A 19,261-nucleotide genomic window follows, 5' to 3' on the forward strand; every position below is an offset into this window, starting at 1 on the left:
GTGTGTGATGGGTTCGAGCGTGTCTGATGCGGTGTGTGTGTGCAGGGCTGGTGATGTGTGTGTGATGGGTTTGACCGTGTCTGATGCGGTGTGTGTGATGGGTTCGAGCGTGTCTGATGCGGTGTGTGTGTGTGTGTGTGTGTGTGCGTGTGCAGGGCTGGTGGCGTACGCAGATCTGGACGAGCGAGCGCTGGATGCCCTGAGGGAATTTAATGAGGAGGGAGCGCTGTCGGTTCTGCAGCAGTTCAAGGAGTCGGACCTCTCACATGTGCAGGTGAACTAACACTCCAACACACACACACCTGTGCAGGTAAACAAACACACTAAATGCACTTTTATCATGGATAGATGGACTTCTTTTATGGACTTCCAAAAAAATATATACCCATTGACCCCCATTATAAAGCTTGGAAGAGCCACAACATTTTTTAATATAACTCTGATTATATTCGTCTGAAAGAAGAAAGTCATATACACCTATGATGAGTTGAGGATGAGTAAATCATGGGCTAATGTAAATGTTTGGGTGAACTAACCTTCCCTCACACTGCCTGCAGAATAAGAGTGCGTTCCTGTGTGGCGTGATGAAGACGTACCGGCAGCGGGAGAAGCAGGGCAATAAAGTGCAGGAGTCGACGAAAGGCCCAGACGAGACCAAGATAAAGGTACCGCATCATACGGGGTGTACGTCAGTTCATCACCATACGGCATGATATCCGTGCTCTCCGCCAGCGAGACCACACTTGCGGATGCCTACACACATTCTGCGATTCGATTCAGGGCTATATCGGTTGATTTATCAATATTTAGCTATTATGTGCCAAGTTTACACAACCAGTTACATTTTTATTAACTCTCAAATGCAACCAAAATATATAACCTAAACGTTTAACTAAGCTCTTTGAAAACTGCACTCCCTCTCCCATTTGGGACATTCACAGCAGAAGAGTTCATTTGCAGGATCAATCAAACTGCAGCTGAGGGTGTTTTGATAAAGTAATAATAACTTTAAAAAAAAAAGTACATTGAAAGTATGTTTTTCTTATATATTAAGTTTTTTGTGTGGCAAAAGCAGATAACTCCACATTTCGTGTTTCAGAGTCAAACAAAACCAAGTAATTGCTATGATGCGTAATAAAACCCTTGGTTAATCTTTGTAACGCTAATCTCCTCCGCTGACAGAGACGCCTGACTAACTGTTGTTGTGATTAGACTCAGTACAGGGGGCTGTTCCCTCAACACTAGCGAGCTGCTTTAGCAAGGTTACCTGAAGAAGTTTCAACTTTTATTTTCCTTTTACGCCCCGAAGAAGATATCACAGGTTTATTAAGTTCGTTTAAATGATCCAAAACGAAATAAGTAAACAAAAATGTGCGCTCATAGTATCGCTAGACGTCTGATCTGCATCGTATCGCTAGACGTCTGATCTGCATCGTATCGCAAGACGTCTGATCTGCATCGTATCGCTAGACGTCTGATCTGCATCGTATCGCTAGACGTCTGATCTGCATCGTATCGCTAGACGTCTGATCTGTATCGTATCGCTAGACGTCTGATCTGCATCGTATCGCTAGACGTCTGATCTGTATCGTATCGCTAGACGTCTGATCTGTATCGTATCGCTAGATCTGCATCGTATCGCTAGACGTCTGATCTGTATCGTATCGCTAGATCTGCATCGTATCGCTAGACGTCTGATCTGCATCGTATCGCTAGACGTCTGATCTGTATCGTATCGCTAGATCTGCATCGTATCGCTAGACGTCTGATCTGTATCGTATCGCTAGATCTGCATCGTATCGCTAGACAACTAATCTGCATCGTATCGCTAGACAACTGATCTGCATCGTATCGCTAGATCTGCATCGTATCGCTAGACAACTAATCTGCATCGTATCGCTAGACAACTGATCTGCATCGTATCGCTAGATCTGCATCGTATCGCTAGATCTGCATCGTATCGCTAGACAACTAATCTGCATCGTATCGCTAGACGTCTGATCTGTATCGTATCGCTAGATCTGCATCGTATCGCTAGACGTCTGATCTGCATCGTATCGCTAGACGTCTGATCTGCATCGTATCGCTAGATCTGCATCGTATCGCTAGATCTGCATCGTATCGCTAGACGTCTGATCTGCATCGTATCGCTAGATCTGCATCGTATCGCTAGACGTCTGATCTGCATCGTATCGCTAGACGTCTGATCTGTATCGTATCGCTAGACGTCTGATCTGCATCGTATCGCTAGACGTCTGATCTGTATTGTATCGCTAGACGTCTGATCTGCATCGTATCGCTAGACGTCTGATCTGTATCGTATCGCTAGACGTCTGATCTGTATCGTATCGCTAGATCTGCATCGTATCGCTAGACGTCTGATCTGTATCGTATCGCTAGATCTGCATCGTATCGCTAGACAACTAATCTGCATCGTATCGCTAGACAACTGATCTGCATCGTATCGCTAGACGTCTGATCTGCATCGTATCGCTAGACGTCTGATCTGTATCGTATCACTAGATCTGCATCGTATCGCTAGATGTCTGATCTGCATCGTATCGCTAGACGTCTGATCTGTATCGTATCGCTAGATCTGCATCGTATCGCTAGACGGCTGATCTGCATCGTATCGCTAGACGGCTGATCTGCATCGTATCGCTAGACGTCTGATCTGCATCGTATCGCTAGACGTCTGATCTGTATCGTATCGCTAGATCTGCATCGTATCGCTAGACGTCTGATCTGCATCGTATCGCTAGACGTCTGATCTGCGTCGTATCGCTAGACGTCTGATCTGCGTCGTATCGCTAGACAACTGATCTGCGTCGTATCGCTAGACGTCTGATCTGCGTCGTATCGCTAGACGTCTGATCTGTATCGTATCGCTAGATCTGCATCGTATCGCTAGACGTCTGATCTGCATCGTATCGCTAGACGTCTGATCTGTATCGTATCGCTAGATCTGCATCGTATCGCTAGACGTCTGATCTGTATCGTATCGCTAGATCTGCATCGTATCGCTAGACAACTGATCTGCATCGTATCGCTAGACAACTGATCTGCATCGTATCGCTAGATCTGCATCGTATTGCTAGACAACTAATCTGCATCGTATCGCTAGACAACTGATCTGCATTGTATCGCTAGATCTGCATCGTATTGCTAGACAACTAATCTGCATCGTATCGCTAGACGTCTGATCTGTATCGTATCGCTAGACGTCTGATCTGCGTCGTATCGCTAGATCTGCGTCGTATCGCTAGACGTTTGATCTGCGTCGTATCGCTAGACGTTTGATCTGCGTCGTATCGCTAGACGTTTGATCTGCGTCGTATCGCTAGACGTTTGATCTGCGTCGTATCGCTAGACGTCTGATCTGCGTCGTATCGCTAGACGTTTGATCTGCGTCATATCGCTAGACTTCTGAGTTGCGTCGTATCGCTGGTCGCTGGACGTCTGATCTGCGTCGTATCGCTAGACGTCTGATCTGCGTCATATCGCTAGACAACTGATCTGCGTCGTATCGCTGGACGTCTGATCTGCGTCGTATCGCTAGACGTTTGATCTGCGTCGTATCGCTAGACGTTTGATCTGCGTCGTATCGCTAGACGTCTGATCTGCGTCATATCGTTAGACAACTGATCTCCGTCATATCGCTAGACTTCTGAGTTGCGTCGTGTCGCTGGACGTCTGATCTGCGTCGTATCGCTAGACGTCTGATCTGCGTCATATCGCTAGACGTCTGATCTGCATCGTATCGCTAGATCTGCATCGTATCGCTAGACGTCTGATCTGCGTCATATCACTAGACCTTTGATCTGCGTCGTATTGCTAGACCTTTGATCTGCGTCGTATCGCTAGACAACTGATCTGCGTCATATCGCTAGACAACTGATCTGCATCGTATCGCTAGATCTGCATCGTATCGCTAGATCTGCATTGTATCGCTAGACGTCTGATCTGCGTCGTATCGCTGGACGTCTGATCTGCGTCGTATCGCTGGACGTCTGATCTGCGTCGTATCGCTAGACGTTTGATCTGCGTCGTATCGCTAGACGTTTGATCTGCGTCATATCGCTAGACAACTGATCTCCGTCATATCGTTAGACAACTGATCTCCGTCATATCGCTAGACTTCTGAGTTGCGTCGTGTCGCTGGACGTCTGATCTGCGTCGTATCGCTAGACGTCTGATCTGCGTCATATCGCTAGACAACTGATCTGCGTCATATCGCTAGACGTCTGATCTGCATCGTATCGCTAGATCTGCATCGTATCGCTAGACGTCTGATCTGCGTCATATCACTAGACCTTTGATCTGCGTCGTATTGCTAGACCTTTGATCTGCGTCGTATCGCTAGACAACTGATCTGCGTCATATCGCTAGACAACTGATCTGCATCGTATCGCTAGATCTGCATCGTATCGCTAGATCTGCATTGTATCGCTAGACGTCTGATCTGCATCGTATCGCTACGTCTGATCTGCATCGTATCGTTGGACGTCTGATCTGCATCGTATCGTTGGACGTCTGATCTGCATCGTATTGCTAGACGTCTGATCTGCATCGTATCGCTGGACGTCTGATCTGCATCGTATCGCTGGACGTCTGATCTGCATCGTATCGCTGGACGTCTGATCTGCATCGTATCGCTGGACGTCTGATCTGCATCGTATCGCTGGACGTCTGATCTGCATCGTATCGCTGAACGTCTGATCTGCATCGTATCGCTGGACGTCTGATCTGCATCGTATCGGTAGACGTCTGACAGGGTTCCCGCGGGGTCTTAAAAAGTCTAAAATTCTGAACTTTAAATTTAAGGCCTTAAAATGTCTTAAAAACAGCCAGATTTTGATCCGTGGTCTTAAATTTCATTTAGTCAGGTCTAAAAAAGGTCTCGCCAACAGGCTGTTCACATATCACATCTTTTGCGCGCTCAAGTTCGTTCAAATGTAGGCGCGCGCGCGCTCATAATTGAAGCGACGCACTCGTTTTTTTCCAGGCGCAGCGAGATAAAAAAAATCTCAACTCTTCAGAATGCCGCAAACGCACCGCAGGTCATGTGACAAGAACCAATCAATCAGCTTCGCCCCTTTCCGTAACAACATTGAAAGCTCACTCAACTGGAAGGATGCGGGTGCACCCAAACACTACGGGTGTTTTTTCTCTTCTCCGTAAATGAATCTTGTAGCAGAGCTACAGCAAGCGTTTCTCGCCGGTGGAAATCCATTAGCCACTAAAACTTCTTTGTCATTGACAGGAATGAAAACTTCTCACCTTTCGGCGAAATTCGCCGTTTTAAAACCAAAATGGGTCACCTACGTGATTTGTGCAGATCCGATGAGAAAATATTTATGGGGTGGGAGGGGAGGGGGTCGTGGTCGTGGCCAGCATTTACCCGCTATATCTCTATAGTTACCATAAACTTAGCAGCTTTAAAAAACCAATCATCATTCCTAATGCAGAAACCTGACAGCCAATCCGAGTCGGAGTAGGGCAGAATTGTTTTCAAAGTCTTTAACACCGCGAGTCTGATGACACACTGCCGAACAAAGAGCCGCACGTCGGAAAGCAAGCCTGAGTTAAGTTAGCTTACAATGTTAACTGTCTTGTCAGATACAGACAGCGATGTTGCCAATGTCATTATTTTTAATTTTGACATAGAAGAGGGCGGGATAATATCGCGAGCGGGCGCGGGCGCCGTGAGCGCTGAGCGAGCAGGAACGAGTAGTGAGTTGTCGTCGAAAAAGATGGATAATGCAAAAAAGCTGTCGGGGGCTAAACATAGAAAAAGAAAGAGAGAAAAGGAGATGGCATGTCAATTGATGCAACAGCAGCTAAATAAGTGGATGGTGAAAGGCCACAGGTAGGATTTTGTTTTGTGTCCAGGCATGTAGGCTAATGCCATCGGGACTACCGGGAGATTCCCGGTGGGCCGACGTGCTTTTTGGGCCGATACATCTCATACTTTTTTGTTTCGTTTTTTGTCTTAACGGCCCATAAAACTGGTACATCGGCGGCCCATTCGTTTTGTTTTGCTTAATTGGCGGCGCTGGGTTAGTGCGTAATTAGTGTGTAATGCATTGGTCAATAAAAAGTCAGCGTTAGTTTTTTTTTTTCTGACACCCCATTTAACACGTACATCAGCGGCCCATTTGGTTCTTTTCTTGATTGACACTGGGCTAGCCCAATCACACCTTTAATGTGAAGTATAGAAATATACTCTTTCAAGTATAGAAATTAGTACAAAACTAATTATGAAAGTTTCCTTTATTTTTCAGTGCATTTGTTGTTGCATTACTATCATGGGATTAATATTGTAACTATTATTATGTAGTAGTAATGTAGACAGACACTGTAACTAAAATAATTTTTCTTTGTATAATTTGCACCAGATTGATGAATTTAACGTTTAAAAAGCACTATATATATATATAAGTTGATTGGATTGGATTTTTTGCTGCCGCATCCTTCTCACCTTTTTTACCCCTGACCTGTTTTCATGCCTGCATTGTGGAGAGCGCAGTGCATGGTTGCATTGCAACGACAGACGCCACGGGAAAATCCGACCGAATTTTACTATTAATAATAAAAGATAAGCTAAAGTGCATTGTAAATGTCAGTAATTTATCTTTTTATAAAAAAATTATTTAAAGTCTGAAATATGTGAGGTTTATCTTTATAAAAACAACTTTTTTGTCTAAACTTTATTTGAACTTATACATGTTAGTATATAACATGTTGCAAGACACTTTTAAAATGTGGCTATCATTTTTAATGGTATTATTTTAATGTTTATGTAAACAAAAAGTGCATATTGATGCTAATTTTATTTGTTATTTGCTGGTTTTCGACATTGTGTAGTATTAGTACTTTTTGAACAGGATTCTGTTATCACCGTGGTCATTTTTGTCACTATAATCATTGAAATGAAATGTTCATGCCATTTCATCTCTAGTTATGATCAACTATGATCAACTAAAATCAACTAATTATGTGTTTTTTACAGTATAATATGCATAGTACAATTTGACACACGTTGTTGGGTGTGGAAGGTTACTAATCGTTTTATCTGTAAATTAAATTAATGTTTTTTCAATTACTTAATTCATTGAAATAAAATGAATTCTTTGATTTGAAATTTTTTTTTGGTAGGTCTTAAATTTCAAACTTTATGGTCGTAAAATGTCTTAAAAAGGTCTTAAATTTGACTTGCTGAAACCTGCAAGAACCCTGGTCTGATCTGCATCGTACCGCTGGACGTCTGATCTGCATCGTATCGCTAGATCTGCATCGTATCGCTGGACGTCTGATCTGCATCATATCGCTAGATCTGCATCGTATCGCTGGACGTCTGATCTGCATCATATCGGTAGACGTCTGATCTGCATCGTACCGCTGGACGTCTGATCTGTATCGTATCGCTAGATCTGCATCGTATCGCTGAACATCTGATCTGCATCATATCGGTAGACGTCTGATCTGCATCGTACCGCTGGACGTCTGATCTGCATCGTATCGCTAGATCTGCATCGTATCGCTGGACGTCTGATCTGCATCGTATCGCTAGATCTGCATCGTACCGCTGGACGTCTGATCTGCATCGTATCGCTAGATCTGCATCGTATCGGTAGACGTTTGATCTGCATCGTATCGCTAGATCTGCATCGTATCGCTGGACGTCTGATCTGCATCGTATCGCTGGACGTCTGATCTGCATCGTATCGCTGGACGTCTGATCTGCATCGTATCGGTAGACGTTTGATCTGCATCGTACCGCTGGACATCTGATCTGCATCGTATCGCTAGATCTGCATCGTATCGCTGGACGTCTGATCTGCATCGTATCGCTGGACGTCTGATCTGCATCGTATCGCTGGACGTCTGAGCTGCATCGTATCGCTAGATCTGCATCGGATCGCTGGACGTCTGATCTGCATCGGATCGCTGGACGTCTGATCTGCATCGTATCGCTAGACGTCTGATCTGCATCGTATCGCTAGATCTGCATCGTATCGCTGGACGTCTGATCTGCATCGGATCGCTGGACGTCTGATCTGCATCGTATTGCTAGACGTCTGATCTGCATCGTATCGCTGGACGTCTGATCTGCATCGTATCGCTGGACGTCTGATCTGCATCGTATCGCTGGACGTCTGATCTGCATCGTATCGCTGGACGTCTGATCTGCATCGTATCGCTGGACGTCTGATCTGCATCGTATCGCTGGACGTCTGATCTGCATCGTATCGCTAGACGTCTGATCTGCATCGTATCGCTAGACGTCTGATCTGCATCGTATCGCTAGATCTGCATCGTATCGCTGGACGTCTGATCTGCATCGGATCGCTGGACGTCTGATCTGCATCGGATCGCTGGACGTCTGATCTGCATCGTATCGCTAGATCTGCATCGTATCGGATCGCTAGACGTCTGATCTGCATCGTATCGCTGGACGTCTGATCTGCATCGTATCGCTAGACGTCTGATCTGCATCGTATCGCTAGATCTGCATCGTATCGCTGGACGTCTGATCTGCATCGGATCGCTGGACGTCTGATCTGCATCGGATCGCTGGACGTCTGATCTGCATCGGATCGCTGGACGTCTGATCTGCATCGGATCGCTGGACGTCTGATCTGCATCGGATCGCTAGATCTGCATCCTATCGTATCGCTAGATCTGCATCGTATCGCTAGACGTCTGATCTGCATCGTATAGCTAGACGTTTGATTGGTGCGTCGTATCGCTAGACTTCTGATCTGCATCGTATCGCTAGGCTTTTGTTTGTTGCGTAGTATTGCTAGACGTGTGACCGGTGTATTTTTAGACCCCTAATGTCAGGAGGCACTATAGAGCCGTCCCTCATCACACAGACTGAGTGTTTCAATCAATCCCCGTGTTCTGACTGACCCGTGTTCGTTCTCGTGTTCTGACCCGTGTTCGTTCTCGTGTTCGTTCTCGTGTTCGTTCTCGTGTTCGTTCTCGTGTTCGTTCTCGTGTTCGTTCTCGTGTTCTGACCCCTGTTCGTTCTCGTGTTTTGAACAGTGTTCGTTCTCGTGTTCTGGCCCGTGTTCGTTCTCGTGTTCTGACCCGTGTTCTGGGATTCTGACCCGTGTGCTCGTGTTCTGACCCGTGTGCTCGTGTTCTGACCTGTGTTTTTGTGTTCTCGTGTTCTGACCCGTGTGCTCGTGTTCTGACCTGTGTTTTTGTGTTCTCGTGTTCTGACCCGTGTGCTCGTGTTCTGACCCGTGTGCTCGTGTTCTGACCCGTGTGCTCGTGTTCTGACCCGTGTGCTCGTGTTCTGACCCGTGTTTTTGTGTTCTCGTGTTCTGACCCATGTTTTCGTGTTCTTGTGTTCTGACCCATGTTCTCTCCCTGCAGGCTCTGCTGGACCGGACCGGATACACACTGGACGTCACCACGGGTCAGCGGAAGTACGGCGGCCCGCCACCAGATGAAGTTTTCTCCGGCCCACAGCCCGGCATCGGCACCGAGGTCTCATTCTCACACGCACGCACACGCACAGACACACACACACACACACACACACACACACAACACCATTGCTTCTGTCTGTGCTGAGCACTCGAGCTGACCTGTGTGTGTGTGTGTGTGTGTGTGTGTGTGTGTTCCCGCAGGTGTTTGTGGGTAAGATCCCGCGTGACCTGTACGAGGACGAGCTGGTTCCGCTGTTTGAGAAGGCCGGTGCGATCTGGGATCTGAGGCTCATGATGGATCCGCTCACCGGGCAGAACCGCGGCTACGCCTTCATCACGTTCTGCAGCAAAGACGCCGCGCAGGAAGCTGTCAAACTGGTGCGCGTTCATGTGTCACTTCACAGCGCTATACGGTCCAGAAACATTCTACAGTACAGATCGTTTCACAGCAGCTTCACAGTCATCAACAGGAGAATAACACAATCCATGATTCAAACCATCATTAGAGAGGCTAACTCTGCTGTCAAGCAGCTCAAGACAATAGTGATGATATTATTAAATAACACTGTTCATGTACTTGTATAATATTCAACACAACATGCTCACGACAGGCTTGCACATTTAACGCAATCAACATCACCGATTATTGCTGGATGACATGCATATATAATCAGTCGAGGCTTTACAGTGTGTGTCTCTGTGTGTGTGTGTTCCCCATCAGTGTGATAACTACGAGATCCGCTCTGGGAAGTACCTGGGCGTCTGCATCTCTGTGGCCAATAACCGTCTGTTCGTCGGGTCCATTCCCAAGAACAAGACCCGGGAGAGTATCCTGGAGGACTTCGGCAAAGTCACCGGTGTGTTCCTGAAGCGTGTGCGTGTGTGTGTGTTTGTTACATCATATACCGGCACTAGAATGGCATCGCGATACCCTGCTATTAAAATCAATACGATATTACATTTTATTAGTACCAGTACTTTAAGAGTGACAGCATCGATGGAGTCTGTGTGTGTGTGTGTGTGTGTGTGTATGTGTAGAGTTCTGCTTCTACTATTTAAATTCACTAAACAACAAAAACCGAATCATAAAATATATATGCGCAGCGCTCGACAAAGCAACAAATAAACTTGCTTGCATGAGAGTATAAAGCGTGGGACGTTTCTCTTCCGCGGATGTTTAGGTTTGAATAGTCAAAACTTTAAAAATGCAGGTCCTGCGAGTGTTCACGTAAACGAGTCTTTAGTGAACGCAAACGTTTTCTTTATTTTTCTCTTATAGTATTTGTCATATTGTTTGTAATTTTGCTTATTTTTAATAACAAAGATTAAAAAAATTATAAAATCTCTGTACTGTAATTATAAAATTACGTTTACAAATATGAATGACTCGTATCATTGAAAATGAGATTTTGGTCATCGCAATCTGTTCAGAAGTGGGAGAGCTTGGCCAATCATAACATGGTTGATGTAAAGTGGAGGGAATGGTCAAGAAGCAGGACAGGAGCATCACATGCTCACACAAGCTTTTAGCTTTGTTAATTTATCAAAATGAATTCTAAGTTCTATTTTAGTTATCCGTAGTTTCAACTGAGTATCGCTATCGAGGTATTTTACTGTGGTATCGTATCAAAGTCATCATTTTTGTATTGTGACAACATTAGTGTCCTGAGACCTTGTGTGTGTATATATCTATATCTATATATACACACACACATGTACTGCGTTAGATTAAACTGGGAGGGGTCACAGCACTTGCATAATGTTGTCCTATTGTTAGTTGAACTGCTTCTATTGCTCTCATTTGTACATCGCTTTAGATAAGAGCGTCTGCTAACTGAACACATGTACTGTGATGTAATGTGTGTGTGTGTGTGTGTGTGTGTGTGTGTGTGTGTGTGTGTGTGCGCGCAGAGGGCCTGCAGGAGGTGATCCTCTACACGCAGCCGGACGATAAGAAGAAGAACCGCGGCTTCTGTTTTCTGGAGTACGAGGACCATAAGTCTGCGGCCCAGGCCCGGCGCCGGCTCATGAGCGGGAAGGTGAAGGTGTGGGGGAACCCAGTGACCGTGGAGTGGGCCGACCCCGTCGCTGAGCCCGACCCCGAGGTCATGGCCAAGGTCAGACACACACACACACACTACACTACTGCTGATGGCTTTATACTACAGCTTATTTACTTCAACTTGAACTTTTTTTAATTTATTGTCATTATATATATATATATAGTGCAACGAAATTCTGTGAATGAATCTCAGTAAAACAAACACACTCAAATGAAGTGGCAGTATGTAAAGTGCAGCTTTATCCCCAGCTGGAAGGTTTATGTGCGGGGGGTGTAATGGAGAAGTGGAACAAGTTTAAAAAGTGAACTTAAAGTAACAGAGTTTTACGTTTATTGTTATGAAAAATGCGCAAAAATACTATTTTAAATTTTTATATGAAATGTATATTTTCAAAATCAAAATTTACTCTAAAAATGTGAGAAAATCAAAGCCATAAATCTAAACAACTTGTGTTCACAATCAGAGCCTAATATCTCAGTAAATGAGCTCTCAGTGAGATGATGTTTGGGCTTTGACACTAATCTCGTGAGACCATGCTGGCGGTTCAGCTCCAGTCTCTATCCGATCCCATCATTTATACCTCAGGTTCAGTACGTGCCAGTCTGAAGACTATCTCTCTTGTACATTAACTATTAATTGCACATAAGGCAGTTTTTATAATGATAATGTTTTAGAACATAATTGTACTTCTTCTCGTTTTTTAAATATAACTTTTAAACGGTGGCTGTCGTGAACGTGTCTTCATGATGGATATGAAGAACAGGTTGAGTCCGCTTCACGTCGGGGTCCTGATCAGCCTGTCGGGGGTGTATTCGCCATAACACCGCCTCGCTCTACATTATCACTTACTTATTTACTCAAACAATTGTAATGTTTTTGTAATTTAATACTGTGAAGCTGCTTTGATGCAATCTGTATTGTGAAAAGCGCTATACAAATAAACTTGACTTGACTTGACTTAATGTATTAAATTTTAAAGGTGCCCTAGAATGGATTATTTTATTATTTTAGAATGTTTCCAGGGGTGCCCTTATAATGTTAGTATGTTTTTTAGATCAAAAGTTGTTATAATTTAGAAATAAAAGGCATATTTCCTAGCCTGATTTCATCCCCTGATTTGAACGCTCTGTTTGAAGGGGCGTGTCTGCTGTGAGACTTCAGTGTTGTTGCCCACTGCTGTGATTGGCTGACATGCTTGCATATGAAATCTGGCATTCGAGCTATCTGGAAAACTTTTACTATTACAGCTTTTATACGTTTTTACTATTACAGCTATCGGGATTAACGAATCATGAGAAGTTTTTTAAGTATTTAGATCTATTCCCATCACATAAAAGGTTGCAGTGATGAGCACTGAGCAGATGACAGCCTGTTGATCGTGTGAATGAAGATCTTATCACTGCAACGCGATTTACTGATGCATAAACAGTGTTGAACGACTTTGAGAGAAAGATTATCTGTCTGAACTTGAACAATTACGCATCAGACATTCACATAACCCACTGGTTCTCCAGAGGCTCGGATGAAGGAGCTAAACAAATATTTTTGTGTTCATTTGTACATCCAAACACTGAGCAACTGCCATGCTTCGTTCGCTCGTTTGCAAGCCACGATGTCTCTCGAGGAAAAAACAATATCGCGCTGGATCTAAATAACACAGTGTAAATTATCGTTAATAAAATCACTACTTACCGCTTGCGGGAATATAACGTTAGTTGAAATCGCCCCCTTCGTCCGTTTGAGACGCCGAGAGAAGCCTGGCTGCTTGATATTGTTCCAGGTTAGAAAAACAGTCCGTGGTGAAATGGGCAGAGCAAACTAACAACTTCGAATTAAACTGTAGCGGTATCCGATTATAGATAGATAGATTAGAGATAGATCTGCCATTTTCCCAATGATCCTCCTCCTGCTTGTTTCTTCACCTGCAGAACTTCTGATGATTCGGCTGCGCAGTTTCGCCTGGCACTGAACATGGGCTGGCATATGCAAATTTTTGGAGGCGTACATATTAATGATCCCGACTGTTGCGTCACAGTTGGTGTTATGTGGAGATTCGCCTGTTTTTCAGGGGTGTTTTTCAAAAACGAGATTTAAATAAGAAAGAGAAAACTATGGTGTTTGAGACTCACTTTATGTCATGTCCATGTACTGAACTCTTGTTATTTAACTATGCCAAGATAAATTCAATTTTACATTCTAGGGCACCTTTAAGAATTTTTGATTTAATTTTTTTTCAATAAAAAACGATCTTTAATGTCACTCACCATCGGTTTGAGGCTTTTATTTTTAGTATCGGTTTAGGCACCGGTACCGTTTTAAAAGTATAAAAAAAAAAAAAAAACGATACCCAACCCTAGTGTTGCTGTGAGTGTGTGTGAATGATGATGGTAAGTGTAACGATGATCTGTCCATCAGGTGAAGGTGTTGTTTGTGCGTAAGCTGGCCACGCCGGTGACTGAGGAGCTGCTGGAGAAAACCTTCTCTCAGTTCGGGAAACTGGAGCGCGTGAAGAAGCTGAAGGACTACGCCTTCGTCCACTTCGAGGAGCGCGACGCTGCCGTCCAGGTACGACCCACACTGCACTTGTACTGGCATTCATCAAGTGGAAGTGTTGATCGTCATACTGAGTATTATATGAGCTTTAATCTTCCATTGAACATGCAGCCCTGTGACCAAACATGCCCAATCATGCCCAACAATTTCATTATTCCTGCACTGGCTATTAAGAGTTGAGTTGAGTTGAGTTGAGTTGAGTTGAGTTGAGTTGAGTTGAGTTGAGTTGAGTTGAGTTGAGTTGAGTTGAGTCGAGTGTTTTCAATCATTTTTGGAATCCGCTTCCCCCTCAGCATCCAGGCTAGTCTACAGTGGCTGTACAGCGCTAACAGGCAGCCATGTTGAACGCTACACCCGGAAGACACAGTACACTGCCTCAGCTACTTCCGGCTTTCTGCTGTGATGCGATAAAGGCCTATTGCTCATTCTGCTGGTCATAGTGGAAACCTGTCTTTGACACTGGTGGCACAGATACAGTCACATTAATGCTTTAAACACAGCACACATCAACACCATAAACACAGAATTAACTAAATTATACAATTAAACACTGTTTCCACACAAAAAAAATAAAAATAATACCAGACGTTTTATTGTACTTATTGTATTAATTAAACAAACAAACAAAAGTAAATAAACCAAATTGTTAACTCAAATAACAGGGTTATAGATTTGTCTAAATTCTTAATTCTAAATCATAAACAAAGGAGATACATTTTTATATATATATATATATAAATATATAATTTATCATAAATTTGAGTTAAGTTAACAAAATTTGGTTAATTTTAGTTTAGGCTTGAGTTATGAGTTGTGATGTCAGTGTTTCCGCAGCGTGAGTAGATCTGTGTGTCATCAGCTCGTAATAAACAATAATCAGATCTTCATCAGCCACTGCTTCTCCATCAGTTACATCAGAAAACTAGAGTTCATTCAGCAAATGTGTTATTCTGCACTGGTGCTCCTGTCTGAGCGTGTGTGTGTGTGTGTGTTTGTGTGTGTGTGCACAGGCGATGCAGGAGATGAACGGTAAAGAGCTGGGCGGTGAGGAGATCGAGATAGTGTTGGCCAAGCCTCCAGATAAGAAGAGGAAAGAGAGACAAGCTGCCCGACAGACCAGCAGAAACACCGGGTGAGACTGACACGCACACACACACACACACACACACTTCTGCCCGACAGACCAGCAGAAACACCGGGTGAGACTGACACGCACACACACACACACACACACACACACTTCTGCCCGACAGACCAGCAGAAACACCGGGTGAGACTGACACAGACACGCACACACACACACTTCTGCCCGACAGACCAGCAGAAACACCGGGTGAGACTGACTGACACACACACACACACACACTTCTGCCCGACAGACCAGCAGAAACACCGGGTAAGACTGACACGCACGCGCACACACACACACACACTTCTGCCCGACAGACCAGCAGAAACACCGGGTGAGACTGACACGCACGCGCACACACACACACACACTTCTGCCCGACAGACCAGCAGAAACACCGGGTGAGACTGACACAGACACGCACACACACACACTTCTGCCCGACAGACCAGCAGAAACACCGGGTGAGACTGACTGACACACACACACACACACACTTCTGCCCGACAGACCAGCAGAAACACCGGGTGAGACTGACACGCACGCGCACACACACACACACACTTCTGCCCGACAGACCAGCAGAAACACCGGGTGAGACTGACACAGACACGCACGCACACACACACACACACACACACACTTCTGCCCGACAGACCAGCAGAAACACCGGGTGAGACTGACACAGACACGCACGCACACACACACACACACACACACACACACTTCTGCCCGACAGACCAGCAGAAACACCGGGTCTCACGCACACGTACTTCACTTCTGCTTATGCAAAAAGTGGTTTTGGTCTATAAAGCTAATTTTGCCCTTTATGACGACTCGTCCGTTTAAATTACATTAAGCCTTAAAGTTCTGCATAATTAAGGGCGTGGCCACTTGAGTGACAGGTGGATTTCCGCTGATGTCACTACTAGCCGTTTGTCTGCTGTCTGTTTGCGTCACGTCACCTCAGCTAATCCGCCTCGCTGCACATTGCCGTTTATCCGGGAGTGACGCGCAGCCAAGATGGCGACGGCCGGCTCCGCCCACTTTGGGCTTCAAAAACGCTCTTCAGAAACACTGAGTGACGTCACACACACTACACACATTTATTTACAGTCTATGGGTAGAATTTTGTCTTGAGAATATTCAGCTGTGTCTGTTTCCTGCTGACCTTACTGTAAAGTGTGACCTAAACTATTTTTATTCTGTTTTTACAAATGAGAACGTCCCTAAAAGGAGGTTTAGTGAGGTTTGACATTTGTCTTCAGAATATTCAACTGTGTCTGTTTTGTCTCAACGGTGTGTGTGTGTGTGTGTGTTTCCAGGTATGACGACTACTACTACTACCCTCCCCCCCGCATGCCGCCTCCAGGGCGTGGGCGCGGACGTGGCGCGCGCGGCGGATACTCTTACCCGCCCGATTACTACGGCTACGAGGAGTACTACGACGACTACTACGGTTACGATTACCACGACTACCGGGGCGGCTACGACGACCCCTACTACGGCTACGACGACGGCTACACCATGAGGGGGCGGGGCAGTCGCGGCAGCCGTGGAGCTCCGCCCCCTCCCAGAGCCCGTGCGGCTCCGCCCACCCGCGGCAGGGGTGGGTATGCTCCGAGGGGCGGGGCCCCGATGGGGGTGGGGCGTGGACGCGGGGGGCGTGGCGGGCCCTTCCAGCCGCCCAGGGGTCGCGGCACCAGAGGCGCGCGAGGAAACCGCGGCGGGAACGTTGGCGGGAAACGCAAGGCCGACGTGTTCAACCAGCCGGACTCGAAACGGCGCCAGACGAACCAGCAGAACTGGGGCTCGCAACCCATCGCCCAGCAGCCCTTGCAGCAGGGCTCCGACTACGCCTCCAGCTACGGCTACAGCAACGACACGCTCGAGTTCTCTCAGGACTCCTACGGCCAGCAGTGGAAGTAGAGGCGGAACCCTCACACCTAGCGCTAGCTAAACTAGCGACTTCGCTACCGAGTCGGTACTGAAATTTTAAAAAGGTGAGGCTTTGAGCGGAATCGTAAACGCCTCTGATTGGCTGTTGTTCACGAGCTCATCAGTTGTGACTGTGATTGGCTACAATGATCAGCGCTTCATAAACATGTAAATATACATCAGTGAGGCTCTTCAGCGAGCGCTAACGCGTTTGAGTGTTGTGAGAGTATAATGAATTATAATCAAATTATAAGGTCTTTTCTTTCTTTACCTTTTTTTTGGTCGATATGTGTATTTTGTAAAAATTTCTTATAATTTGATTATAATTCATTATAATTTTATAGCGCTCCTGCTTTCAAAACACTCCAATGCTCGCGTGTGTGTGTGTGTTAGCGCTCCCTGAAGAGCCTCACTGATGTATATTTACATGTTTTTGAAGCGCTGATCATTGTGGCCAATCACAGTCACATCTGATGAGCTCGTGAACACAACAGCCAATCAGAGGCGTTTACGATTCCGCTCAAAGCCTCACCTTTTTAAAATTTCAGTACCGACTCGGTAGCAAAGTCGCTAGTTTAGCCAGCGCTACTCCCGCCCCCTCCTGAGAATCAAGATGGTGATTGGCCAGCAGTGTTTGTTTGACTTTTCTATCCTCCAATAGCCCTGTAGATCCTGTGCGTGGCCCTCACTGACCACTTTTATTCCCACATCTTCCTCGTTTTAAACTCCACAATGAACATTTTAAAGAAGACACTGATACTTCCGTGTGCGAGGACGTTTGAATCATGAAATGGCCTTCCAGAAAGTGTTGTCCTCGTTCTCGTCTCTCTCTCTCTCTCTCAGTGCTAGTGGCTTAGGGACTCGCGTGTACATAACGGCTGTAGACTAGAGCTTCGTTTCAGCGTTTCGGTTATTTTCCCCCCGTTGTTTTTTGCAGAAGTGGAGAAAAGAATCCACGAGAAGGAAAGAGTTTTGTAGCAGGATTTGCTGTTTAATGTCTGTTTAGCATTTCTAGAAGTAGTTGAATTGTGTTTTTTAAAAACTGATATACTGATATTATAACTTCAGATGTTTTTTTCCATTTGGGATTTGCTGGTGAGGGTTTAGGTCTGGCTGACCTTAAGAGCCACGGCCGCTGGTCTGATGTTTGTATTTATAACTTTTATTTTTTGTTTGTTCGGTTTCAATAAAACTCAATCAAGCAACTTCCACTGTTTCCGGAAACTCTGAGTCCTGTGTCATAATGATGAGAGAGAGAATACTTCATATGAGAGTCTTCTCTCTCTCTCTCTCTCTGTGTGTGTGTTTGAGAAAGCGTGAGAGAGAGAGTGTGTGTGTGTGTGTAACAGTGTTTGAGAAAGAGTGTGTGTGTGAGAGAGAGAGAGTGTTAGAGAAAGTGCGTGTGCTAGAGTCCTGCACGGGTTCGGGTGACCCGCAAATTTTGCTCAAACGGGTGAAAAATATCCAACTGTGTCGGGTGCGGGTCAGGTCGGACACGGGGGAAACACGGGTTTAAAACAATCACATGCAAACGTAAAGATATATGCATATTTTTAGGAACACATCTACAAAAATATGCCTGTATTTCAAGTTGATAAAATAATTTAAAATCCACATCAGTTTATTTGTGCCCACGCGCCACGCCCTCCCAGGATCTATAACGTTACCTAGGCTACTTTCACTTTAAAAAATTCATCATAACCGCGCGCGCGATCTGCTTGCAGTCGTCGAGATGGATGCTGAGTTGAAGAAAAGAATAGCTAGTGGAGATTGTAAAGTTGTCGACAATACGTCATCAAAAATCAAGTCCAGTGTGTGGGAGAAATTTGGAGTTATCTGAAGAAAACAATATTGTGAAAGGCTTTGCTGCATTTTCGTGTTGGATAGCCGCACATGTGGAACTTCATCGCTGAGGAAGCACGCAGAAACTGTGGTAACAAAGCAGTTCTAGCGAACAGTATTTTTCATATTTAACACTGTTCAGTATGTGTGGTGTGCAGCGCGTGTTTGAACCCAAAATTGTCAGATGTAGGCTAGACGATATTGCGTGGCAGATAAAGTGTTGTAGCCGCGTCTGTTAGGCTACTCAGTTTTGTGGTAATGTTAGTTCTTCATGTATCGGCCTTTTGACAGTT

At 45.2% G+C, this 19,261-nt stretch overlaps 1 protein-coding gene across 2 annotated transcripts in view; it reads left to right on the forward strand.

Moving 5' to 3' along the window:
• Window positions 1–18,350, forward strand: part of LOC309491553 (heterogeneous nuclear ribonucleoprotein R-like) — a 23,242-nt gene extending 4,892 nt beyond the window's left edge. For both annotated transcript variants that reach the window (XM_082190614.1, XM_082190613.1), the window contains exons 3-11: window positions 156–274; window positions 558–665; window positions 9,388–9,501; window positions 9,645–9,821; window positions 10,165–10,300; window positions 11,355–11,560; window positions 13,922–14,071; window positions 15,070–15,191; window positions 16,514–18,350. In XM_082190614.1, coding sequence (XP_082046740.1) covers window positions 156–274; window positions 558–665; window positions 9,388–9,501; window positions 9,645–9,821; window positions 10,165–10,300; window positions 11,355–11,560; window positions 13,922–14,071; window positions 15,070–15,191; window positions 16,514–17,117 — 1,736 coding nt within the window. In that variant the 3' untranslated portion in view covers window positions 17,118–18,350. The remainder of the gene's footprint in view (window positions 1–155; window positions 275–557; window positions 666–9,387; window positions 9,502–9,644; window positions 9,822–10,164; window positions 10,301–11,354; window positions 11,561–13,921; window positions 14,072–15,069; window positions 15,192–16,513) is intronic.
• The last annotated feature ends 911 nt before the right edge of the window (window positions 18,351–19,261 follow it).

The sequence above is a fragment of the Leuciscus leuciscus genome (genome assembly GCF_965113295.1).
Source record: "Leuciscus leuciscus genome assembly, contig: HAP1_SCAFFOLD_351, whole genome shotgun sequence".
Classification (NCBI taxonomy): domain Eukaryota; kingdom Metazoa; phylum Chordata; class Actinopteri; order Cypriniformes; family Leuciscidae; genus Leuciscus; species Leuciscus leuciscus.